The sequence below is a fragment of the Lepisosteus oculatus genome, chromosome 9, assembly GCF_040954835.1.
Source record: "Lepisosteus oculatus isolate fLepOcu1 chromosome 9, fLepOcu1.hap2, whole genome shotgun sequence".
Classification (NCBI taxonomy): Eukaryota; Metazoa; Chordata; class Actinopteri; order Semionotiformes; family Lepisosteidae; genus Lepisosteus; species Lepisosteus oculatus.
Window position 1 is genome coordinate 4,476,274 of NC_090704.1, and position 25,627 is coordinate 4,501,900.

Genomic DNA, 25,627 nt, shown 5'->3' on the forward strand with positions numbered 1-25,627 from the left:
CCAAAGTGATCATGCCTTGACATGCCTAGTGAGACTGTAATCCCCAAAAAACCACACTTGCTTTTCTCAGGCTTTGCAAAAAATGACAGCTTATAATACTTTCTACCGAAAATAGTGTCAGTTTTCTTTTGAGCTCCAAAAAACAAATCGAACTGACCTGTGCCCTAGAAGCAAGAAATTAACGGTTGAATTTTAAGATGTTGAAGCCAGAAGTTAAGCAGGAACACATCTATAAATAATGCAATGCGAAATATGTGAACGAGGCATCTTGATTTGCAATGGAAATACTTAAAACCAAATAGACATCCTTCTCGTGCAGGCTTTGTGTGTGGCAAACAGCCACAGGACTATATGCTGCACTCAAAAGCCTAGGCTGTAATGCTCTATGTAGAAACCACCCTGATATTCACAATCTTTATGAAGACCTTGATCGTCTCCTGCTCTGTGAAGCAGTCAGTGAGCAAATTTCCGCCTTTAAAGGGAGATTGTGTCCAGATACCGCTTCCACAATGGTTTGGAGCAATCCCCTGGGCATCTGCGCACAGATGCGTTCTCTTCGCAGTGAAGTGTTCGCGCATTCCCACAGTGCCCCGTCTTTGTGTGGAAATTGTAAGGCCCTCCGCTCACGTTGAGATAAACGCTAGGGGTCCGTTGGCGTCGCACAGGCAAGAACAATAGCGCCCGTTTCTCCTGGGCGTTTTGAAGCGCGTCATGCCCTGCAGGAGGTGGCGGTATGGACGCCGGGTGGCGCGTTCAGGTCGCAGGTGGACCTGTGGTGTCGAGGCTTGGGGAGTTAACCTGTGCAGTGAGAAGAGCTGTGAGGCTGTGGGTCGAGGCAGGCGGTGAGGTGACGCTGGCGTTTTCTCTCTCTCTCGCTCCCTGACAGCCTCCCGGAGGAGTACCAGGTGCACAGCCCCTGCTGCCCAACACAATGGACCACACACGGCAACAAGGTGAGGTCACCAGGCGTCGGCACACACCTTTCGCTGCCCTCCACAGAGAGCAGTTCTGCTTGCTTTTCTCCTTAGAGCGGCCAAATTTAGCTTATTGAACGGCTGGACCAGTTGGGCACGATTTGTAGGTCAATCGTTTTTTTGTTTGTTTGTTTGATGTCCGATTTATAGTTTGGTTTTCAAACGTCTCGACCCTCCCCCCCCCTTGGTAGGAGGATAGCCTCCTGACTCGCACCTGATTGGTTGTGGGGAAGTGCTGAGCAGGGCTTTTCTGAACTAACTTTCAAAGTGGCAAAAGGGGTCCTCTCTCTTTTTTTTTTTTCAGATGGCAAAATAATCAAATGGTAAAGTTATTAGATTTCGAAGCTTTGGAAAACCTCCGGTGTGATCTTAAGGACTTCTGTCTTTCCTTGCAAAATTTCAGCCTGATCCTGCACAAACGCCATATAGCCAATAAAAAAAAAAACTCCCAGTTTGGCAGTTGCTAACGTGATTTAACGTGTGCGGCGCTGCGTCAGTGAAGCTGGGGACCTGCCGTGTGCGTTGGAGAAATCGTTCAGAATCTTCATGGGAACCAGTTGAGCCCAAACCTGCTTCAGATTGCTCTGCACAACTTAAATACAAGAATTGCCTATCATAAAAGGAAGATGATAAAAAATGTAATGATCAATAATACAAATGTATTTTAAAATACAACCAAAAATACAAGAAATTGTCAAAATAACAAGGTTACCGCCATACGTTGTGTCATCTTGTTGCCTGTTCTGCAAACTGGTCCAGTTCAAAGCCTGTGTGTAAGCCACTTGTTTTGAAATCTTTGTCAATGCTGGCAGCAACCTTGTCTTTCAGTGTACAGTAAGCTGCAGTGACAAATTGTGACTGGTGTGATTGTGTGCGCGCCCTGTGATGGACTGGCGTCCCATCCAGGGTGTATCCTGCCCTGTGCCCTTGGCTTGCTGGGATGGGCTCCAGCTCCTCCCCAGCCCTGTATTGGATAAAGCAGTGAGAAAATGTGTGGATGGAAAGTCTACCTTCTGCCTTCCAAGGTGTATACCCACACTTCCGTGTTTGTGTTTTTCAGGACATCCTAACATAGGAGGACCAATGCAGAGGATGAACCCCCCCAGAGGAATGGGCCCGATGGGTCCAGGACCTCAGGTATGCCCTCTCTCACTGGCAGTCATGAATGACTGAATGTTGAGCTTAAATGGCCCAACTCTTTTGCTGTTGCCTAAAAACTACTCTTAACGCAGAGTATGTTTCTGTGACCTTTACCCTCTGACCTCGCCGTCTGCCGGGAGCATCTCCTCAGACCTCCTCTCCCTGTGGCAGAATCGGTTGCTGGCTTCAGCTACGCCGTGCTCTGGCCCCAAACCGAACGTTCCTCCAGGGGGGGTGGGTTGGAAAGCCATCAGGTTGCCGGTGGGGGCTCACCTGCCCCCCTGGAGGCTGTCGAATCCGCGTTTTTGGTCCCAGGTGGCGAGTTGGTTCAAGGAGAAGTTTATCCATGTCAAGTTGCCTTTTCTACGACGTGTTCCAATGTAGGACACGTCGGTCAACAATAGAAATACATTTTGTGTTGAGTTTGCAAGACAAGAGGGTAATGCTGCATTTGGATATGCTCTTTTCATTTTGGAAATAAAACTGTTAAATACTGTTAACATTAGCGGGCCCCAGAACTGAAGATGACCTAGCAATACAACCAGCTGTACTGCAGATGTAGCCTTCACAAACCTTGCAGTACAACACTCAACACTTAGCATAAAAATGAACTATAAAGTAGTTGGCGTCCTTAAAAAATGCCTAGTTTATCAGTAGTTTATATAATTGAGCTTTGTACTGGTCAGTCGGTGTGAACAGCTATTCGCACTTGCCTTGTCTGCATCTGGTGTGGATGATCACGCCTGGGGCTCTGTTGTAGGGAACATGCCACAAGCCTCCTGGGGGGAAGAGGGTGTCGGAAATTGCTAATCAGGGAGCTCAGACCCCGTTTGTCTTCTTCCGTCTCAATTTTCCTTTGTCTGATCTCTTCTCGTCTCTCTGTTTGGTGTAGAATATGTCTGTCTCTCCTTTTATGAACACCCTGGTTGAATTCACCACATCTCCAATTCACCACGCCACGCTATGTTCCTCCTGAAACAGGAGTCCCATCCCTGTTGAACTTTTGCCCTCTGTGCTCCTGCCTTGAGGGCAGAACCAGTCCTTCACCTCTTGATCATGTCAGCCCATTTATTTACAGTAGGTTAGCTCCACAGTGCGGACTGTAGACACCTGACTACCAGATGGGTCGTCTTTAACTTTGTACGACATTCTTTCACAGTTCAGCGATTAACCTTCAGCACGTGACATATCTTTTGTATTATATGTATACATTAAAAAATATATATTGCTCTCCTGCCTTATGTTAATTGTGATTGTTAGAATGAAGGCCTCCTATTCACTCATATAAGTTAATAAGACCATAACGGCGCTTAATACAGATAGTCACAGGGAGAGTTACTGAAACACAGGTCAGATGGTTTTCATGTGGAATGTGGACTAAGGCCATCCAAAATAAGCAAATTACCCTGCTCTTGTTTGCAGCCTTTCTTGATCTCATTGATTCATTCATTCAGTTTTTAGGTTCTATTTAATACTGCTGTTAACGTTGTGCATTTTCCATGCTTTTATTGAGAATGGAAAACGACAAACCTGCCCCTTCGTGTTTTTGTTAAACAAAATCACTTGAATGTTCGTGTAAAAGTTTCGTTGTACTTTCAAGGGCTTCTGATTTGTTACTGTAACCCCCCTCAACCCCTGTCCACCCTCCACCCCTCCTTTCTGCTCCATCGTTCAGATGTTAATTGTCAGGTCTCGTTCATCGGCATCTTTTCATTCCAGTGCATTTCCCACAGACTAACCCTCTTTTTCTCTCTTCTCTTCTCTTCTCGGGTTTCTTCTCGTTATGGTAGTCTGATCCTTGGTTATCATTGCAGAACTATGGCGGCGGAATGAGACCTCCACCCAACTCAATAGGCCCCGGCATGCCTGGAATTAACATGTAAGACGCAGAGCTTCTTTTTCCCAGTGGGGCTGGTGTGTGTGTGTGTGTGTGTTCAAGAGAGCTATTTTGACAACTGCTTTTAAGCCAGAAGGATGACATGTGTTTTTGATGTATTACCATCTCCTGTGATGGAGGGTGTGGCTAACCAGTCGGCTCTTCTGGCCTCTCGCAGGGGTCCAGGAGCAGGAAGACCGTGGCCGAATCCTAACAGCGCTAATTCAGTGAGTATGGGAACGTTTCGGAATTGCTCTTCTTCGTTCTCTCTCTCTCTCTCCTGTCGCTGCTGGCCGGTTTCCGGAGAGCACGACAAAACGCCATCCCGGAATCGCGCGCGGTTTAGCGAAGGGACTGGCAGTGAAGGTAGTGCTGTGCCTGTAGCTCGTCTGCCAGGGGTTATATATCGAGTGAACTGTGACGGTGGGGAAAGAGACGAAAATGCAGCATTGCATCCCGTCTGATCCGGATAATGAGAACAGATCACATGGAGGAGCAGTCCAGAGCTGCCATTCAACCAAGAGCCAATGCCTTTCTTACTGCTGTCTATTTAAATGGAGCCTCCTGTGCTAAAACATAGCAAATCTTTACTGAAAAGATGAAGATCAGTGTTGTTTTTTTACGACTGGGGGGTAATCGAATTAAAAATCTTTCATGGTAGGTTTTCCTGGATAGCAGCAGAAATTTGCCTTTGACATTAGTTGTTAAACTCTGTGATTAAAGTGTCATTAAATGTGACAGAATATATCCATTCTTAAGGGTTTTAAATAAAATACACATTAAGTCACAGTCTATTCATGTGTTTTTCATAATTCTTTCCTTATTCATCATGAATTAATCATGAACATCCACATCCAAAGTGTTATCACAATTTCAAATTAAATATTATAATTACACTACAATTGGAGAACATTTGTCTTGATTGTGCGGTTGTTTATATTGATATTTTACTCTACAGTACTGTATATCCCACACTGTAAACCGTTTAAAACCACTTTCGCTGTCCTTCAACTGTCATTCAATAAAAATATTACAGCTGACAATATTGTTTTGTTTCGCAAAAAACGAAACTAAAAAATGCCAGCTCCAATTGTTTTGTATCTAGTGACATTAATACTTTATGTGAATTTACAAATGAATTCAGTATCCCTTATTACTGGCAAGTTCAACTGAGTTTCTTGTACTGAGCGTATTTGTTTCTGTTTTACTTACAGATCCCATATTCTTCATCATCCCCAGGCACATATGTGGTAAAGAGTTTTATGTTTTTTTACTTATTTTGGGGGGAAAAAAAACAATGCATTTGTTTTGTTCTCTGGGCAACGATTTAAAAATATCCTTCGACTTTGAGCAGGGACTTTATCCCAGCTGGAGCTGGGTTCCAGTTTGCTACAGTGTCACAGGGACCTGCGGTCTCTGCTCTCTGTTTCAAATACCTCCTGACAAATCAGTTCCCTCTTGCTTATTTCTGTAACGGGTGAGGTGGCTTGTACAAGCCAGCAGGAGTGATACTGGGCGGAGGTGGCCAGTTGATTTCAGTGAGTTCTGGAGATGGGGAAAGAGGCTCAGCAAGCCTCATACACCCAGACCGCTTGAGAGCAGCGCCGCTGTTCCTAGCCAGTAATCAAGGAGCGACAACAGAAACCTTGAAAACAAAATGCGATTTTGTGTTTTTCTTTGTCTAAAAATAAAATGGTGTTTAATTATGGGAAATTGTTGTGGCAAAACGTAATCATCTGGTCACAGAGCGCAGAGCGTGTGGCCCTCTCCCCCTTTCCTTCAGTGTAAACAGGGCAGTGAGCGTCTCGGCGGTGCAGTGCGTCGGGCAGTTAGGCCGGGACCCGTGCTTGGCCGGGGGAACAGCACTGACGTTGTTGCTGACAGCAGCAGCAGGAGGGGCTGACCTATTGCAGGGCGGGCTGGGCGACCGGCAGTGACACGCGTTTCCTCTCTGTCCACAGGGCCCCCCTGGTGGAGGAGGACCCCCCGGCACGCCCATCATGCCCAGTCCAGCAGGTAACGGCTCTTCTTCGCCCGCCTCGCCCGCCGCTCTGATGAATTGCCCTCGGAGCCGGTTTCTGCACCACTCGGGGCCGGAGAGAGAGCGAGCTATGAGCATTCGGAGCAGAAACGCTCTGGGGGGGGTAAAATCACTTGCAGGTGCCATGCGCATGAGGGATCGTAAGGGGACATGGCATGCCCACCTGTTAAAGAATGCCGAGTCATGCGTTTTATAATGTAATGGCGTCACAGTTGGAAATATCGACTTGGCTCTTCAGAGCATCAAAAGTCCCGGTGCCTCTGTGTGGGCTGAGCACAGGGATTCCAGGACTAGGAGCTCCTTCCTGTGGCCTGACAAGAAAGAAAAGAAGTCGCGCTTGACGTTTCGTGCAAAGAACCGCATCACAGACTGTGTATATGTAACCTTGTACATTGGAGTGTCTTCGGGTGCTCGTTTTAGAGATTGCTGTTGGCCCAGGTAGATTTATTGATTGCTACAGAATACACGGTGAATCCCAAGAAAAAAAAGACTCCTCACGATCAAGTGTGAGAGTTTGGCAGGCTCCATGAGATTTCCATATCTCATAGAGGGGGTCTTCCCCTCCTCCTCATCATCTCCGCAAGTGCACTGCTTGCAATGAGACCATTGTTTTTAAAGAAAATCATCTGATCAAGATTCATCAGGGTAACAGATTTTGTGTTGTATTTTTGTACATCATGCTTTTGGTCATCTGTTTTTTTTTTACAATATTTACAACAGCTAGTTAATTTTTCTCATTGACCCAATGTGCAGTAGTTGTGTTTTTTTTCACATCTCGGCTTAGTTGTGAGTCCCAGACTGCACACAGATCGAGGAACTCTGGGCAGACTCTCCGGACCCTCCCAGTTTGAAACCAGTGGTCTGTTAATGTCACTGTGAAGTTTTATTGGGTTTTTTTTTCTGGACCCTCAATGCCTGTATCATACAGCTCAGCCTGTGCTGAATTGAGCACCCCTCCAGATTGATTTTAATCGTTTTTTTGTTTATTTTTCGTTCTGATTTTTGGAGCGTCGGTAAAGGGAATACAATGACGCAGTTAAGTTCTTTCCCAGGTTGGGGTAAATGCAAGTATTTGACCTGTTTGGCACGTCCTCTCTCTCTTTGTGTGTACACTTGCAGATTCCACAAACTCCAGTGACAACCTCTACACAATGATTAATGCTGTACCGCCTGGTGGAAACAGAACAAATGTGAGTGGTCCAGCTCTCCCTCGACGAAACGGAATTATTGCAGCTGCTGTACAGTTGTATTTTATTTTATTTAAATTAACCAAAAGACACGAACAAGATCTGGAAGATCCAGTTTTAAGTGTTTTCCACAATGTCAGAAACCTCCCCTGCTATAGGCATGCTGCAGTGCAATGGAACTGCTGCTTCTTTAGTCTGGAAATGGGGGGAGGATTAGGAATGCTATCAGGATTTCTCCACTGGAAAAATCCCACAGTGTGCCCTGTTATACAGTATTAAAATCTCGTGCCGACTCCCCCCTCGGTCAAGCAAAATGACAGATACGGGATTCTGAGATCAGTAACCCGGTGATGTGTGGTGGACAGGAGTGTCATCTTAAAAAGTGACAAAAGCCGCAAAGTGGCTGCGTTTTCACCTCCCGGTCACCGAGATCTCCCCCCTGAACCCCCGCGGGGGGCGGAGGGGGGGCGCTAGAGCCTAATTGAGTCGCTCCCTGGGGGGGTCAGGGGTCACTCCTGCCGGGCTGTTTGTCAGGGTAATGTGTGCCGTCTGCACAGGGGGCGTGGCGTGACCCGGCTCTCTCTCTCTCTCGCTCCCTCAGTTCCCCATGGGCCCAGGCTCCGACGGCCCCATGGGTGGCATGGGGGGGATGGAGCCACACCACATGAACGGATCATTAGGTAAGCCAAGCCTCTCGGTGAGAGCCAGCGGAATTTAATAAAGCAGATGCTAAACACAACATCAATGCTATTGATCTGAAATGTAAGCCTGTGATGAGGAGGGAGTTGTTCTCGCTAATAGCACTGCCTGCTTTTTACTGCAGGAATTTATCCAATTTACAGACACCATTTCTTCATTGAAATAAAGAAGGACTGACGCAATGTGTGAATTGTATCCGTTTCTCCGTCAGTGTGTGCATTTTCACTTTTGGGCATCATTAATAACCGTTTTAAACAGCCTAACGAGCTAGATGGAGCCGAAATGGCCTCCTTGTTTATTCTGCTCTGAAAAAACAAAGCTAGAATCTGGGAAAATAATAACTTCTTTTTTTCTCCCGATTCACGCAGGGTCAGGGGATATAGATGGACTTTCTAAGGTAATATTTTTTTCCCCCATCACTGATTGTCATTGTAAACGTCCCGGGTGTGCGCAATATTTTTATGGCGGCGCCTGGAGTACCACAGCCTTGTGGTAGGCCAGCCTGTATTCCTGAAACCTGCACGTATTTTATATGTCAGCAGTTAAAAAAGCGAAGGTGTGCGGTGCAGTGCTTCGGATTTTATGTGTTTTCTAATAGCGGTTTGAAAGATTCTGCCGTTCATAACGCTCTGGGCCCATATCGATCTTGCGCTTGTCTTGCTCCTTGCAGAATTCTCCCAACAACATAAGTGGCATTAGCAATCCACCCGGGACCCCGCGGGACGACGGCGAGCTGGGGGGCAACTTTCTCCACTCCTTCCAGAACGATAACGTGAGTACTGGGACGTGTCCCCCTGGCAGATGACTGTCCCACGTGTGCTTGGGCCCAGAGGAGAGGACGGGACGTTTTTATCCCAGCCGATCGAGTTTATGACACGTACTCCTCATCGGTCTGTTTTGCTTGACAACAGTATGGAAGTTTGTCTTGAGGGCCTGAGAAGAATTCGCTTCTTTATCTGTCGGGCTGTCATATGAAGGTATTCTTCATGTGAATGGACAGGGGTTAGATCGTATTTCTGTGAACAAATCCTAGGAGCCTAGGAAAGGTATTTCATGCAAACGGTGTACGTTATTGGTTCTGTATTCAAACAGTGAGGAAGTACAGGTAGCTTATGAAGGGAGTGGTGTACCTTGTGTTGAAGGTTCATACCAGAGGGTGCTGTGTCTGCTCAAGAGCGACCATCGCCCTTTTCCAGAACCTGTATTGGAACGTTCTGGTGAAGTATATGGAACTATACTGGATCTAGAAATTTCAAATATTCAAATATTAACACTCAATTTAAAAAGAGGAGGGATCAAGTGTGTATTCATGTGAGAGCGGGGCTCTGTTTCTAGTAAGAGTCTGTGCATACCAGCCATAGAGTGATATCACTCCGGAAAAGTAGAAGCTCAACTAAATGCATCCACTTCGGTTTTGAACATTTTTATGTTCCCTAATCACAAGGTGCAGAACTCAAAAGCATATCGTGAGTTGTTGAGTGTGGTGGCATGTTGGCACAGTCCTCAGCATTGCTTCCTTGCAGCGCTGGGGCCCTGGGTTCAAATCCGGACTTGGGATGTAGTCTGCATGGAGTTTGCATGTTCTGCCTACGTTCGTGTAGGTTTCCTCCCACTGCCCAAAGGCATGCTAGTAGGTTAATTGACAACTGGGAACATTGAACCTGGTGTGGGTGGGGGTGGGGGTGTCCTTTCTTGCTCCAGTGAGTTGCCAGTTTGGGCTCCGGCTCCCCCGCGACCCCCAGTGGGATGCAGTGGTGAGAAAAGGGATGGACGGACTTCTTAGTGCTCGTTATCTCTGTGATGGCTTCGAATGTAGAGCATTTTCAGGGGGTTCTCATGTACTGCAAATACGTTACCTCCAGGTGAGCAGCCTCGCCGCTGCCACCCTGTGCTCCGTGCTGTGCGCTCGTCTTTCTGTGTGGAACAGCTGTCCTGTGTTGATGTCTTCCAGTACTCTCCCACCATGACGATGAGTGTGTGACTGCCCCACCCCCGCCCAGGACAAGAAAGAGTCAGCCATCGCTTGGAAGATAACCATATGCAAGAAGCAGTGTATCCGTTCGACAAAGAGCCGAGGAAGCACCCTGAATTTAGTTTCGCGCAATAACCAAGGACAAAAACATGGCTGAACTTCTTGTGTTCCATAAAACATGAAGGACAAAACTTTTTCAAGACGTGACAAAACCAGCTTCTGGAAGGATTATATACATACATGATGACACATTTTTAGTTACTTTTATTTTTTTTCCCATCTCCCCCCCCAGTTATAATTTTTTTTTCCCTGAGCGCAAAAAAAATAAAACGGAAAGCTGACTCGACCTCTTCTGCTTTGTTCTTGAAAACTGTTGTCTTGTCTGTGCCGTGCCGAGCGGGGCTGATAGTCTAGATTCGAGAGGTCCATTCGTGTCGTTGCTACGTTTTAAACTGGACAGTCTGCACGTGCGCTGTGGATTGGTTTTGAGAAGAAAAAATGGGACAGTAGGCAAGTCTTTTTTCCCCCCAATAAAGTCGTTCCTTCATCCCAGCTACAAGGTGTCTCTCAAGAAAGACATTTCTCAAAAACACACTTCTCCTTGGAATTCTCTGTTATGAACTCTCAGAAGATGCCTTGAACTTGGGGAATCTTAGTTTTTTTTATTATTTCTTTTTGATTTTTTTTAGATTAACATGAAGATCCTGCATACTGGACCTTGTGTGGGAGAATTCTGCTTTGAAAAAGATCCCTTTTACTAGGTTTAATTTAATTCTGTTTGTATAACTCCTCCAATATAACAAGTGCAGTAGATGCTTTCAAAGAATCCGCCTAAGTCTGCATTTACTGTAAAGTGGGCTATTTGGCTGAGGGTGAGAAAGAATGATCTCCCAAGCACTGCATTTGTCGACTTTCATTTGTATTTAAATGTTAGGTTCTGACTGCTGTTTTGTAGACATGCTCTGTTCAAAAGGAAGAAAACCCTCCATTCGTCAGGGGGGGAGTACAGAAAATGACACAAACCCTGTTGTACAGCGACATTGTGTGAAAGCTGGGATCTATGTACAGTACACTACCTGTAGATGGTCTTTTTTTAAGCCCACTTCTATAAAAAAAAAGTGTATCATGTAATGTATAAAATATTATCTGCCTGGACATACCTTTGTGCTGATTCTCGAACATTGTAGCTGTTTCTGTGTTTCTTACCTTGTAGTATGGTTATAATGGGAGACAAAGTAATTATTATACATTGTAGTTTGTGTTCAATATTTGTTGCTAATATTTTATCAAGGGATGATCCCCTCCCCCTCCCCAAAATCCCTGTTTCTGAACCCCAAAACCCTCTCTTCCTGATTTATTTTTATTCTACTTCTAATGCCAGATTTGTATTGATTTCTTGCTGCAGTTAGAGATATTTCATACTTTTTAAATAGTGAATTATTTAAATGTATTTTTATGTCTTTGCTTCAACTAGGCATTTCACCGTGCTTAGCTTAGGGTATTCGAGAGAAAGTATGGCAGCCTCACGACTGCAGTAAGAATAGAAAATGCAAAAAAAAAAGGTTTTGTGGTATTGCTGTAAGCCTTTGGTCTTCAGGACGCTTTTTTTTAAGCGGAGAATTGTTCGCTTGGAAATGTAATTTTACAATAACTAAATTATTTGTCTTCATTGGTATGGGATGGTTTTTTTTTTTGAATGAAACAGTTCCCCAACCCCCACCCCCTCTCTCTCTCTCTTCCCTCCCCACACTGTAATAAATATCAAGATGAAACGGTCTTCATACTGGTTTGCTTCTGGAAATGTTTGCTCCTAGGCTGTACTGTTAAGACGTTCTAAAATATTGTGTTTTGGACCAAAACAATGGTGGAAATCCAACTGTTTCCTGCGGTATGTGAAGAGGATTCAAGCGGAGAGCCGCTGTGATCGTCTGTAGTGCCGCGGTTACTCTCGCTGGCCAAAGGCTGACCCTCCTGACCCCTTAGCTGACTGATAAATGTATCTGGATTTGGTCTATAGGAGCCTGTGGAGACCAGATACACGTGGCAGATGGGAAAACCGTTTCTCTGTGCTGCCACCTGCCATCATAGCCTTTTATTGCAGTTTGTTGGAGGTGGAAAACAGTGTTTCATAGATGTACTGCCTCTGGGTTACCAGTTTATTTCTCAGGTTATGTTGCTGTTGTCGTCTCTGGGATCCTGCCCTGCACCGGGGAACCAGCGGGTTGCACTCTGCCTGGCTCAGACCCTGCTTGGTGCCGTGGTGTCCTGTGAAACCCAGCGAGGGTCCGGTTTCTCGGAAACATCTGGGCCAGTGCAGGGGAAAAATCAGTCCCCAGTGTTAATTACGCTCCAGGCCTTTCTAACAAACTGTATGTGGGAGTGGAAGCAAAGTGGGAACTGGCACAATTTCAGCAGTGCGTTGTCACTTTTCCCCCAGTCAGAGCAAGCCCAGTGCTGCAGTAAGTGTGATGATTAACCTCTCCAGCATGATGGAGCAGCAAGCCGTCTGTAACCCAGTGGCCTTCACTTAGAAGGCCGCTGTGCACAGCACAGTGTGAACTCGTGATGTGACCTAGAAGAGGAGTGAAAAGGGCTGGTCTATTACAGTTTCGTTTACTCCTGTCAGTATGAAGGAAGTGTCACATTTCTTCATGTAACTCAGATGAAGTACTTTGTATATGATGATGATCCGTTGCCTTGTGACTGTCATGAAAACATTCGGCGTTTATTAGAAAATGAAAGGAAAATGCTCTTAAACCTTTAAATGCATTAATTCTGTTGGAGACAGTGATGGATCAGTTTAATTACATAGGATGGGCCTATAGGGTGCTGATGGGACTGGTGTTCTTGTAAGTAACTACATGCCTGAATTATTTATTCCCACTATTAGGCTTGATTGTTTTTTACATTGTAAATGAAAAGTTATTTAAGTGCTTTTGAAATAGATCATTTAAAAGTCTGTTAATGAGGGTGTTGGTAAGAACCATATCTGTCCAGTGCTCTTTTTTTTTTCAGCGACTGGGGTTGAAGGCCATTTTGCAAACAATATAATTCCAGTAAACTTTGTAAAACATAATCGCCCATAACAGATCCCCCTACCATTAAAAAACAACTTGGCAAGAATGGAAAAAGACAAAGAATTATAAGCTTTCATTTTCTCTTTATTTTGAACCTGATGTGTATTGTAAAAGTCACAGAGACAAATGCAGATCGGTTCTCCAGACAGTGGCGAGAGAAGATGGAATAAATCGGACGTCTCCATCACTCCGATCGCACAGTGGTGTATATCCAAGCAACGAGCAGTGCCCAGGAGTGAAGAGGGTGGAATTTCACTGGCCACTCACACGGCTCCGTGCAAGTACAACGCAAGGAATTTCCTGAATGTGTTGGGCTGATATCCTGATAAGCCAGCAGGAACCTTAAGAGACGGAGAGATTTACTTACACTATGTATCAGGTAACACTGGTCTCTACTAAATATTCTGGGTGTTTTCTTCTATATATCTACCTGGCATTTTAAATGCACAAGATTAAAATTACACTCTGTACAGTGTCGCTTGGGTTGTATTCGTTTACAAGGATTTAAAGTAACTTGGAGCTAGCAAACCCCAGATCCTGCGAAATGTACCAGCTAATGCAGTGATTTTGCTCACTGGTGGTTGTGCAATATATACAAGTTCATACATTTAACCAGCCCCTATAGTTCTGTTCATGAAGAGGGATTTTCAATGCATAGCATCCTTCTGACTTAATAGGGAAGCCTTTGTAGATGCAATACTGTACTGACTCATCATTGTTACGTGGGACAGCCCCCTTGTGGTCATGCAACAAACTAGCATGTCCTTTTCAATCAATTGGAGGACAATACACTGTCAATAAATCTCATTATAAAACAGCAGTAATGTGCAGCAAGTAAAACTTCACATCTAAGTCACACGGATCCTGTCTTAAACCCTTTGTGCTATTTTACACAAAACAAGCTCTAGTTTTGAGGTGGATATTTCCCATAGCCCAAATCTGGATTTTTAAGGGAAGAATGGTTTGGAATAATTAATTTTCCAATTCCATGGTGTCTGCCAGATTGTATTAAACAAAAGCACTGATTCCACAAGTTCTTATAGATATGCCCAAGGCAAATATAAGATTCCCTTTTCAAACAACAGAGCATAAAGTAATTTTCCTGATGGCATCTTTGTAGCAGATGCACTGCCACTGTAATGAAGAGGAATGACTGGTAAACTCGTGAATTTGCTGCTTAACATTTGTCATCAACGGGGTCCACTGTGAATATCGCATACTAATAGTGTCCTGTATGTGGAATCGGTGCAAGCTATACCCCTGCGACACAGGTGCTGTCTTGTGGGATTCTGTCCCATCCCTCCCCTACAGCCTGGACAAGCACATGTGAGCCCTAGACGCCCGCTGTTCCGGCTGGGAAACTGTCACATTAAGATTAGCTTGCAGGGAGGACAGCCTGTGAGATCCCAGGACGTAATCAGCAGACTGTAGCTCCATGCAGTCAGGTTACCATCAGCTACCCCCATCTATAGCTCTGTAATGACCGGTCCTGCCCCGATCATCACAGTGGGATTCTCAACCGTAGTGGCAAGGCCCTGGACTGGTGCTCTCCCAGACAAAGGCCTCAGGGCCAGGCTGCTTTTCACTTTCCCTGTTACATAGTGCTGGCTGTGGATACCCTTGAGCCCTTGACGTTATCCCACCTCTGACATAAGCATGCAGGGAGGTGTTGCTCTCCTGATAAACAGGGCACATCGGTTCCCTTCCCCCTACTCTTGATTTTTTTTCACCGGGATTGACATTTAACAGATTAAACCACCGCATTACCTAGACCCAGTCAGCTCCCTACGGAGGTGATCTGGCACTACTTCTGCCGCAAAGTCCCTCGCGTGCATCGTGAACGCGAGAGATTTAACGACCGAAGAAAAAAACATTTGAATGCCAAAAACACTTAATCGATATTTAAAGCCTGTCTACTTCCTTCTTCTAAACAAAACATACACAGGGAGAAGGATGTTTCTCCTGCTGCTGAGCATGGCTAGACCATACCTCAACAAGCAGAAGACGTGAAGAGCATAACCCATACCCCTTCAGCCTGGCTTCTGCGGTTAAACCGAATCAAGTGGGATCATCAAAAGGGTTTTTACTTACTTTGACGACCTTCTTCTTAATCAGCGGGAGGCATTTCGCGTAGTCGTAAAGCAGCTGATCCTGATCCACCCACGCCAGGTTTTTCACACCTGTGTCCGGGCTCAGCTCCGTGGTGTTGAGCTGGAACACGACGAACTGGAACAGTCGGCCGTCGGTGGCTATGCTCTGCACCACGATGGGCTGCTCCAAGATCCGGGGCTGATCCTGAGTGCAGAGTAAAAAAAAAGGCACCCTTCTCTCTCTTTTCTTTCACCCTGCACAAATCCCTGTGAACATGGATAGGAACGTGCAGACTCCACACAGAAGGAGCAATAGTCTAGAATCTAACCCCGGACCCAAGAAGCTAGGAGGCAGCAGGGCTCCTTTTTCATGTTTTTTGTTCCTCAGTAGCTGAAACACGGATAGGTTTTCATTAAATCATAAGTTCTAAAAACGAGCTCAGTGGAGCAGGACAGGTGATCCCTTCTGCACAAGCCACAGCATGCAGGGATGCACCTTCCTACACTGCTCTACTCCTGCTGAAGAGCTGCCCCCCACCCCTCTAGACCTCACTGCAGCCACAACATCCTCTTGCAGGAGGAAGTTCACTGTCATCCCTTCTGAAAGGGATGAAAAAAGCCCTTCACTCAGCACTGCACGCAGGTGTTCTCCACGTGTTCAGCGCGCAGCCTGTGTTTTAACAAGTACTATTGCAGTTGCATTTGTCATCTCTTTCATGGTTTCCAAAGCAGAATTAAAGGCTGTCCCATCCTTGACCTACAGGAAATGGTGTTAACACACAAGGCTGAGAGAAAGGGCTCCTGGATGGCACCTGGCCTCTGCCACCCATGTATAAGCCAGCTACTTGCATGCGCTGCAGTACCTACCCCATAGAGAGCCTGGGCCCTTGCCAGCGCGTTCCCGAAGGCAAACATGACCATCTTGGCACGGAGCTGCTCCGGCCTCAGCCGGAGCCCATCCTCGCCCGCCTCGCAGAAGAACACCGTGTGGGCGTGGGGGTAGGGGTAGCCGTCTCCGAACCCTGCAGGCCGGACAGGGGGTCAGGGGTTAGACCTCCTGCAGAGACGAGGCCTCCTCCGTTCCCCTGTGCGCAGGGGCCTCCGTTGGCCAAAACAGAAATCTCTGATCGGGGATTAAATGCACCACTTTTGCTTTGAAATGCTTTGTACAAAAACAAGGGAGTGTTTCGCTCATGTGTGAAATGTTTGGTTAACTAATCTGCTTCAACATCAAGGACCTGTAAGAATCTCGGGTGTAAAAACCTCTTCAGAATTCCTCGGAGAAGAAGAGCCTTTTCTCAGGGTGCTGACTCTAGAACACAGACTTGATCCAAGTGTACTTAATCATACGGGGTAGAGAGACAAGGACAGGGGGTCCACATGGGAAACTTTAGGGGAATTCATTTAGGATAGAGACTGGGAAACACTTCATTACCCAAAGCTACAGGCTTCCCAGCCAGGCGTGTGAGGCCCAAACTCTGGGCTCCTCTAAGAAATGACTGGACGAAATTTCACTTTCACTTGGCTACTCAACCCAACGCCCAGACCAGCAATATGGGCGCCACTTGATTGCAAACTTCTCCCCGTGATCTTATCGATGGCTGGATCTAAGCAATCCAGGTAAAATGCATTAAAAAAAAAACATTTGTAGAATCTTTTATTTTTCTCTGTCAATCGTAAAAGCTGAGCGAGCAGGTGGAAGACCAAGCCCAGATGACTTGTGTGCAGAAGTTGAGAGGCGGCAGGAGCAATCCCCTACCCGTGTGGCTCTTCTCCTGGCAGACGTGCACGCGCTGCAGGTCGATGGTGGGGGAGATGGGATAGAAGGTGTCCAGAACGTGTTGCTCAGTGCCCAGCACCTCCTCTGTCCCAGCGATCACAGGCAGCGGAGAGCTGCTGTTCAGGAGCAGCCCATTCTGTCCTCGGACTTGGAAGAGATCGGCATCTGTACAAAATTCAGACACAGCCCTGATTCCACCACTTGCCTTCAGAGACTGCAATAAAACTCATTTATTGCAATAAAAACAGGTTAAAATCTGTGATGCTCCCAGGCAGAAAAGGGAATAAAACGTTTTTGTGTGAAGCACAAATGATGCCTAGTTTGAATTTATTTTTGCGTACTTTACAGATCCAAAGAATCATTGACTGTCACTTGAGATTCCCTCCTCTTACTAACGGAGAGCACACAGATATTTATGTCCTTGAGCTGCAGTCCCATATAAGCACATCTGGTTTACTGGGCAGTTCTCGCATATCTGAAGAGTTTTAAAGCTGTGTAATTAGGAATGAGTTTAACTAGTTTTTATTTTGGCATTCAGATATCTAAGAAGCATCTATTTAAAAACTAATTCACACCAGACACAACACACTTGTCTAGAATGGAAGAAAATATGCTTCAGTATTTCTCATTCACAAAGCAGGAGAAAGTGGGGAAGTTCTACATTCAAAGTAGTGCAAAAAGATGAGGGTATAATCTACAACCTACAACAAGCATATAAATCTGATGATGATAACACCATTCATTTTCTAAAACATTTTCTAAGATAGACCCTGGATTTTGTGCATTGCTCATCTTCTGTCCAGTGTGAAATATTCTTAACAAAAGTACAGGTTCTATTGATTTTACTTCTCCACTGCTTGTTTCCTGTCTTTGCACACTGTTTAGTACGAACAGGCCATTTACTGTGCAACGCCTGAAGTTCAGTTATAGCATTTCTGAAACACAAGCAAACCTCTGCTCCAACAGGCTGACAGAGTGTACTTTTCAGCCAGCATCCTCTTGGACAGTGAAGGGTGTTTGAACTGTAAGGTTCCACACAGGTGCAGTAGGTTCCTCAGCAAGACTGGACTGCAAAACAGACAAGTGTAGCTTGAGAGTCACATAGCTGCAGGGTCCCCCAGTGCACGTAAGGAATCAAAGCCTGTAATAACCTGGGCATCAGCACAGTGGTCTCCTAGCACAGTCTTAACGATCTTCCTGTGATGAAGTCTTGGGATGGGAGTTTAATTTTCTCTTTCTCTTACCGGGCGTATAAACAGCACGAACAGAAAAATAACCGTATTTTTTCAGTTTTTTTTGTGAAAGGTTCTTCTAGCTTAGCTCAGCCAAAATCCTTCCCATCTGGTCGTAAGATGAAAAGAAGACTAGGAGGGGTCAGTTCCAGAATTGATGGTAGTAACTGGTTAGGGATGAATTGAATTCAGATTCCCTGAGCCTGTGTTCCCCCAGTGACAGACTGGGTGTTTCTTAAGGATCTAATTATCATTAAAGGAATAAAAAAATTCACAGGGCTCAACCATCATACTTTGTTCATAAGTGATGAAATTCCATTTGTGTTTCTGCAGCTCAAGACTAAAGGCAGTAGTGAAACAGCTGAAGGAGGATCTCGGCCATTAATGAAAAACAGAAACACTGGGAAGGCACTGCCAATTATTAGAAATGATTTTTACAGCCATTTAAAAATACGCTACGGTGCCAATTTTGTTTTTTAAAAAAAGCTATCCTTCGAATCGAATCAAAGACGGCTTCATTTCTGTTTACTGTATATTACGATTAATGATCAAAGCGGGACTCTTATTCGCACATGAAGATGGGACGTGACATTTGGGTTTTTTCCATTAATGCTCCCACCTTCGCATGAGGCAGAAGAAGAAATAAAAGAAATGTTAAGCGATACAACACCTCTGTGATAAAAGGCAACTCTCTGTGCTATAAAGGGCATCCTTCCCAAGACGTAATGAGCGATATCAAAGCCTTGGCAATGCCGAAGGACAAGATCAGTAGAAGGGGCTCTTTAAGCAAAGAAATCCTGCCCTGCTGTGTGCTGCATTAATTAGTAAAAACCTTATTCGGACAGTCCCACTGAGAAGACGACTGCCCTGCATTTACTGATGGTCATTAGATTTCACTTTGTCAATATCCCCCGCGGAGCAAAATGTCACATTCCACATTTAAACCAGAGAAGTGATTAAGCCTTTTCAAAGACCAAATGAAAGATCAAAAAGCAGAAAGGTTCCCCAGAACAATGGCCGATATTAAAGAAACGGCCTGGAAAAACATCTTTCTTCAACAATCCCGTCTTCTGCAGCATTCTAGACGATGGAGTGGTTTTTATTTTTTGTGTTCCATCAGTCCCATTACGCGTTCTTAAATATGAGTAATGGCACGCACCCCCAAAGCGAAACTGACCCAACGAGATCAGTCACGCGGAATTTTGGACTCACCAGAACCTCTCTCTTGTGGGCCGGGTTTTGGTGGTGTCCCAGAACCGGGCGTGGCTGATTGCTTGCTGGACTCTCTCGTCCTGGTCCTCAATCCGATTGGCTGGGTCCTCAGCCAGACAGAGGATCTGTGGTGGCAGCCCTTGTATCAGCTTGGCCTTGGTAAGCCACAGTGCTTGTCTAACACCTACCAACAGACAGATGGACAGACAGACAGAACGTCACTCCAGACGAGAGCCTGGCCACACTGGACACCCTCACTGGGTATATTGACTAAAACCAAACGGAGCTCTACTCGGAGATAGCTGCAATACTAACAGCTTACACCCCAGACAGACTCTTACAACCCTCCGTAGTTGTCCCGACATCATTTTCATACCATGGAAGGATCCATAAAAGATGCCACATGTCCCCAACACTGAGAAATGAGGGGCAATTTATTCCCCCCTCAAAAAATAACACTTCCCAAAATGGGACAAGTTTCCCCAAAGGACACGCATTTTACTACGGCTCTCACAAACGTTCATCAGTGCGTCAACCAATTATACTAATGAATGCAAAACACTCACAGTGCAGTGTTAACACAGTGCGTTTTGACGTTGTATTTACATAAACGAATTAATATGAACTACTTCTGGTACTTAATCAACAAGTGCTTAATTTACGCAAATACGCAACTAGGGTGCAGTTACAGTATAGCTTCTAATATATTAGCCCCCGTTAGCCGTAATACCGATTGAAAACAGATCACACCATTTATTTAGCGGAGTTTTACGTAGATCAGTAACAAATGAAGCACGTTTGAAGAAGGTTTTACTATATCATTCATAAAATGCAGTACAGTTATGATTCCCTAGTTGATCGCACAGACATCAGCGGTACAACAAAACGAGAAACAAAACTATTAATGCTGATCGTAGTAGTTATTTTTGTAAGAAAATATTAATTCACCTTCTAGGATGCTCGTCCTCTGGTGGAATATATAACAGGGTTTGTCCTTGTACAGCGGCATCTCCTCATACTTGGGCCCCATGTAATGGTAAGGATCGTGCCAGTCCCGGCGCCAGTGCGAGAATACTGGTTTTGCTAACCCGGGGACATAGTGCATCCTGTCCGCGTAGGTGATGCGCTCCAATCCGGGGATATCAATAACCTTCTCCTCTTTACTTTGCGGTGGTCCCCTAGAGAACAGACAACGGCAAGTGGAGAAGAACCGGCGCCTTGAAAACTCATCTCGGCAAATCTGCGAGTAGACTCTGCCTCCCGGGATCTCGGCTTTTCTCGTTTTAAAAGTATTTAGCGTCACAATGGGTTCTGCCGCCCTAAAGCGCTGCAGAATCACTTTGGACATTTCAGATACCACTACAGCCTTCTGTTATAAGACTAAAAAATTTACGTGTGACAAGTGTGCTGTCCTGTAACCCTGTAATCACTGTACAGCACTGGAGGCGGCCATCTTGCACCGCCTACGGAATTGTGGGTAGCGCTTTAGTGAGGCGTAAGAAACCGTGAACAAAGTCTGTTTAAGCAGCGAAGTGTTGAATACGTTTTAATAAAAAACCTTTAGTCAAAAACACACAAACCTATGCATATATTCTATTAAAAATAAATATGAATACAATTATTGCAAGATTTAATTTAATTTAAAAGTTCCTGTTTAACAACACGTTTGATAGAAAATGCGGTATTTGCAGAAAATCCCTTGGAAATATCCCGTGATCATCAATGAGAGGTAATGCTGTCAACTAAAGTTTTGCGGGTTTTGTTGTCGTTTTAAAAAACAAACAAAATTGTTTTAATTGTATTATGTGGGTTAATCGACAAACGAAGTATTTGGCTTTGAATCTGGAGAAAATAGCATTCAGTCTGCATGCAGTTGGTAACTAAAGTAGCGCAGATATACTGTTGTATATTGTCAATCACCTGAAGCCTTACGTACCGGTGGAACTAATGGAAATCTACGTCAAGAATAAAGACCAGTAAGTTATTTCTGTATACCAGAGACAACGTAAACATCACATGCACAGTAAAGACGATAGCAAAACATTTCATCTGGCCATAGCAATTGGCCCCGTACTGTGAACTGAACATTGAGTTCAACTATAATTGGCGTAAAATGTAAAACAGCAACTAACTGAACAGCAGTGGCCGCAGTGTAGCTTCTGAGCACTGTGCGATGAAGCTAAAAATGTATCCCCTCGGCCGCCCCCCTGTGCTGCTTTTGCCTGCTCAGCAGATGCATCGCGAAGATGAGGAGGAGGAGGAGGAGGAGGAAGAGTCGGCCTGGGCCCGTTTGAGGCCGAGGGAGCCGCTGGTGTCCGAGTGCTGTGGCAGCGGCTGCCGGCCCTGCGTGTTCGACACCTACCGCCAGCAGCTGGACAGCTGGACCCGAGCCCGAGCCAGGGGCGACATCTCCCTGCTCCGCGGGGACGGACGGCGTGCGGTGGTGCGTTGTTCCTGGGTCTCTTCTCGTTTCGAGCTGGGGTTGATAGCCATTCGCGGCCAGCTGATCATGTTTTTGTTTTTTTTTGTTTTTTTTAAGTCACATTAACTCGGCTTTCGCGTTGCGTAAAGAGGCATACTGTAGTCGTGAGACACGGAATAGATCAATGTAAAAACGTGGTCAAGGAATAATGATGCTAAACACAATCTTAAATGGTTCAGGATATGTACCCTGTACTTGTCAACTTGCCAGGCCTGCCTGCGGATAATGTCAAATGAGTTACAATCTTGAGTGCCATGTTCTTGATTGCCTGATATAATTGTGCCGCAGCAGTAGTTTCGAAGAGTGAGACGTTCCGTTTTCCCTTTGAGGCAGAGGAATGAGGCCATCCTGAGCACAGAGTCTTTCAGTGGCTTTCAGCTGGAGTCTGTGGAAGTATTGACTGAAGACACCTGCCTGTATAGATTCAAGCTGCCAGTCAGTGCCAGTCTGGGGCTAGGTTTAGGACAACATCTCGTGTTAAGGTAAGGTGTCTGAATGCTGACAGATTGAATCAATTAATGGGAGGCACTTAATCCACGTACTGGAACTGCTTCTTTCCAGTTTAAATCTTCGGTCAAGCAGTGGGCGCAAGGCAGGCTACACCCTGGACAGGACGCCAGTCGTCCCACATGCCACACAAACACACACTCATACCAGGGCCAGTTTTCCCCGAAGCCAGTTCACCTACCAGTATGCCTTTGGACTGTGGGAGGAAACTGGAGCAGGTGTTGGCACTGCCGACTTGCAGAGCTGGGGTCCTGGTTCAGTGCTTGGAGTGCTGTCTGTGTGGAGTTTGTCTTTTCTTTTTTTAAAGAACAGGAAATAAAACTTGGGACAGCTCTTCAAATTACAATGCTATAATTTGTTAGGGAAACTCAAGATTCCCAGTGCACAGCAGTCTAGCCACTCCAGAACACAACTCCACCTGTACAGCAGGGCGGTCCCACAAGCAGTACCGACAAAGCAGAAAAGCAACAAAAATCAAAGTTCACAAGCTCCTCTATGAACACTCAGCCGAAAAGGTACAGAAGCTTTGCAGGACCCAGAAGTGGTGTTGGCGCCGATACACGAGCCTGCAGCTGGTTCGCTGTGGAGTGGATTAATCTGCAGAGCAATGAGGCCCAGGTTTCACCCACATGATGCCAAGAGAAAACAGATCGATTCTGCACAGAAAAATATGTGTGTTCATGAGGGTTTCTTCCCACAGTCTAAACACATACTGGTAGGGTGTCTGTGTCTGCCCTGCGATGGATGGGCGTCCCATCCAGGGTGTGTCCTTGCACCCATTTCTTGCTGGGAGAGACTCCACCTGCCCTGTGACCCTGTACTGGATAAAGCAGTTAAAAAATGGATGCATGAAGTCCTGTGTATTCCTGTACTCCGACAGTTTTTGGTTTTGCACTGCTTCATTGTAAAGAAACATCCGAGGTGCTCTTGTAAAAAGGTGCTACATAAAACAAAGGATATCGTCGTTATCAGTATTCCTTGCAAATGATTAATTTTGGATTTCCAGGAGCGATGTCGAAGGCCTGCAGGTGCAGAGAGCATACACCCCAGTTAGCCCCATCCATGCAGAGGGGTACTGTGAATTTCTCATCAAGGTAACGAGAAAAGCCTTCTCCTGCTGTGTTTGGATTCGCGTTCGTGTATTTTCAATATATGAAACCATTAAGCCATTTGTTTTGATGAAACACTCAAAAAGTATTCTCCAGTCTTCACGTTAGCGGAATACCTATCCTTTAACCGCACAAATTTTGAATGGGTGGGGAGGATCTGAGGAATTGAATTGACTGTGGAGCACAGGACACATTAAAAATGAAAGAGTAAATACAGGCAGGGGTGACTAAAGGCTGATTCAAAACACATTCACTTCAGCTGTTAGTTCATTTTTGCTCGTGTCTTATAAGCGGAAGGCTAATCACCCGTTTTATGTCCAGTTATTTGTAAACCCTCAATATGGAATGAATAAATAATACCAGATGGATCTTATCTCTTACTCTCAGGATGTGTTGCTGTTTGTATCTTGACGTTCCGTGGCAGTTCCTGCAGTTATTTTGTTTTCCACTCTCGCAAAAGCTCTGCCATGACGGGATGATGTCTCCGTACATAAAGACCTGGAAGGAAGGAGATCTTGTTGAGTGGCGTGGACCATTTGGGGGCTTTCCCTACGCACCTAATAAGGTTTTTACAATTCCGTTTACTTCGTTTCCATCACTAAAGTTAATGTTAAACCGGGATCTTTCCGTTGTAAGAATATTTCTCTTTAATGGAAGCACATTGGGTTGGCTGCTCTCCTGTCTGTCCGGAGTGACAGCGCAATGCTCTTGTGTTTTAGTTCGGACAGCTCCTGATGATTGCCTCAGGCACAGGCATAGCTCCCATGATCCCCCTGCTACAGCACATCACTGACAATGAAGAAGACGAGACCTTTGTCACCCTGGTCTGCTGCTTCAGAACGTATAAGGACATCTATATGAAGACGTTTCTTCAGGAGCAGTCGCGGTTCTGGAATGTTAACACGTTCTTCGTGCTCAGCAAGGTGGGTGTGAGCTGCGGCAAATTTTCTTCAATGTACGTATTGCCCTTTCACTCCTATTTTCTCCTTTAGTTTTTATTAATTGGGAATCACGAGTTGTTTCACATATACCCAACCAAGTTGGAGTGGACAGTTGTCTTTAGATTCAGCTCTTTGGCAATTATTCCTATACACGTCCAACTGGAGAGCTCCACAGCACCTGACAGGAGAGTTAATGCTGATTGGAGGAGAGTACATCTCTCAGTGACATCACAGCAAGGCTGCCGGCACCTGGCAAGTTGCTGGATTTTCTTTTGCACTAAAAGCACTATGGTCTTGTAACCTAAGCCTACCCCTTTGCTAGCTGCACGCTGCCGATCACAGTTAGCTAGTTACTTATTTTTGCTATAGCAATTCCTAAATAGTATCACTTCAGCATATACTAAACACAGGTGGAAATGGTATAGTGAATGTCCTCTAATTTAACAGCCATTATTCTCAGTGATTTGGTTTCTGTAGACTGATTTGTGGAAGAGAGTAGTTTTCTTCTGAGCGGAGGTTCCTACAGTTTTCAGTCTTTTTTTGTTGCTGCTGCTGTTGTATCTGGAAGCTGAACTGCTGCGGTTGGATAAGTCTCTTGTTTATCCTTCTGGTTTAGCAAGAAAGCCTTGACAGTCTTCCATGGAGTTACCGTGAGAAAACTCATCTTGGCCGACTGAACCTGGACACGTTGAAGACTGTGGTGGAGTCTTGTAAGAAACCGCCGTTTGCACTGATATGTGGTTCTGTGACCTTTAATGAAGACATATTTAACTTTCTGAGGACCATTGGACTCAAAGAAGATTCCTGCTACAGGTTTTAAAATCAGGAGTGGTGGGAACTCAGTGGGGCAAATGGAAGAGCTTTCTGCACAAAAAGTCAAAGTCTCTAAGGTGTGCCTCAGGTCTCGTGATGTACACACTTTGTGTCAGTGTGGAGATGCATGTGCAATATAGTTTAAAATATTTTGCAGAAATGATTCAGGGAGGTATATCTCATGAGTGCGTGTTCCACTAAAATGTAAACAGGTTCCTCCAAAAACATTTAATTGCATTGGACAGTAATGGATCTGATTTTCTTCTATATGCAGTGCTGTGGTCATTTATCCTGTTTTATGGTGTGATCCTCATTGTGTGTATTGTAGGGAGATCCTACAATAAAACAGACTTCTCAGAAAATGATTTTTGGCTTAAAGAACTATTCCTCACACTCTAAATTATACCTATTTATTATCTGTAATTATTGTATATAATTTATATTTAATATGTTTATGATAGGTGTGCTGTACATATTTATTATTACACGTGTGTG

At 45.2% G+C, this 25,627-nt stretch overlaps 3 protein-coding genes across 8 annotated transcripts in view; 2 read left to right on the top strand and 1 right to left on the bottom strand.

The window, feature by feature from the left end:
• Positions 1 to 11,666, top strand: part of ssbp3a (single stranded DNA binding protein 3a) — a 68,153-nt gene extending 56,487 nt beyond the window's left edge. For 2 of the 4 annotated variants that reach the window (XM_015355341.2, XM_006634672.3), the window contains 11 exons: positions 887 to 953; positions 2,035 to 2,111; positions 3,905 to 3,993; positions 4,169 to 4,217; positions 5,205 to 5,240; positions 5,952 to 6,006; positions 7,151 to 7,221; positions 7,820 to 7,898; positions 8,286 to 8,314; positions 8,588 to 8,689; positions 9,869 to 11,666. In XM_015355341.2, coding sequence (XP_015210827.1) covers positions 887 to 953; positions 2,035 to 2,111; positions 3,905 to 3,993; positions 4,169 to 4,217; positions 5,205 to 5,240; positions 5,952 to 6,006; positions 7,151 to 7,221; positions 7,820 to 7,898; positions 8,286 to 8,314; positions 8,588 to 8,689; positions 9,869 to 9,898 — 684 coding nt within the window. In that variant the 3' untranslated portion in view covers positions 9,899 to 11,666. The remainder of the gene's footprint in view (positions 1 to 886; positions 954 to 2,034; positions 2,112 to 3,904; positions 3,994 to 4,168; positions 4,218 to 5,204; positions 5,241 to 5,951; positions 6,007 to 7,150; positions 7,222 to 7,819; positions 7,899 to 8,285; positions 8,315 to 8,587; positions 8,690 to 9,868) is intronic. The other 2 variants (XM_006634671.3, XM_006634674.3) reach the window with 1 other exon arrangement.
• A 1,363-nt stretch (positions 11,667 to 13,029) lies between these two features.
• mrpl37 (mitochondrial ribosomal protein L37) lies at positions 13,030 to 21,788 on the bottom strand. Of its 3 annotated transcripts, none has more exons than XM_015355315.2 (8): positions 21,643 to 21,788; positions 20,229 to 20,458; positions 19,281 to 19,464; positions 17,789 to 17,904; positions 16,816 to 17,001; positions 15,924 to 16,078; positions 15,058 to 15,261; positions 13,030 to 13,307 (listed from the first exon to the last, which is right to left on the bottom strand). In XM_015355315.2, exons 1-8 carry the CDS (start codon positions 21,771 to 21,773, stop codon positions 13,230 to 13,232), a joined length of 1,284 nt encoding a protein of 427 aa, XP_015210801.2. In that variant the 5' UTR covers positions 21,774 to 21,788; the 3' UTR covers positions 13,030 to 13,229. The 3 variants fall into 3 exon arrangements, with proteins under 3 accessions (XP_015210801.2, XP_069050116.1, XP_015210800.1); XM_069194015.1 differs by lacking the exon at positions 21,643 to 21,788 and adding an exon at positions 21,413 to 21,626; XM_015355314.2 differs by lacking the exon at positions 21,643 to 21,788 and having other exon boundaries at positions 20,229 to 20,753.
• Positions 21,789 to 21,944: 156 nt separating this feature from the next.
• Positions 21,945 to 25,497, top strand: LOC102694684 (NADH-cytochrome b5 reductase-like). Its single transcript, XM_015355151.2, has 6 exons — positions 21,945 to 21,953; positions 22,057 to 22,244; positions 23,276 to 23,363; positions 23,839 to 23,943; positions 24,098 to 24,301; positions 24,936 to 25,497. Exons 1-6 carry the CDS (start codon positions 21,945 to 21,947, stop codon positions 25,137 to 25,139), a joined length of 798 nt encoding a protein of 265 aa, XP_015210637.2. The 3' UTR covers positions 25,140 to 25,497.
• Positions 25,498 to 25,627: the final 130 nt, after the last annotated feature.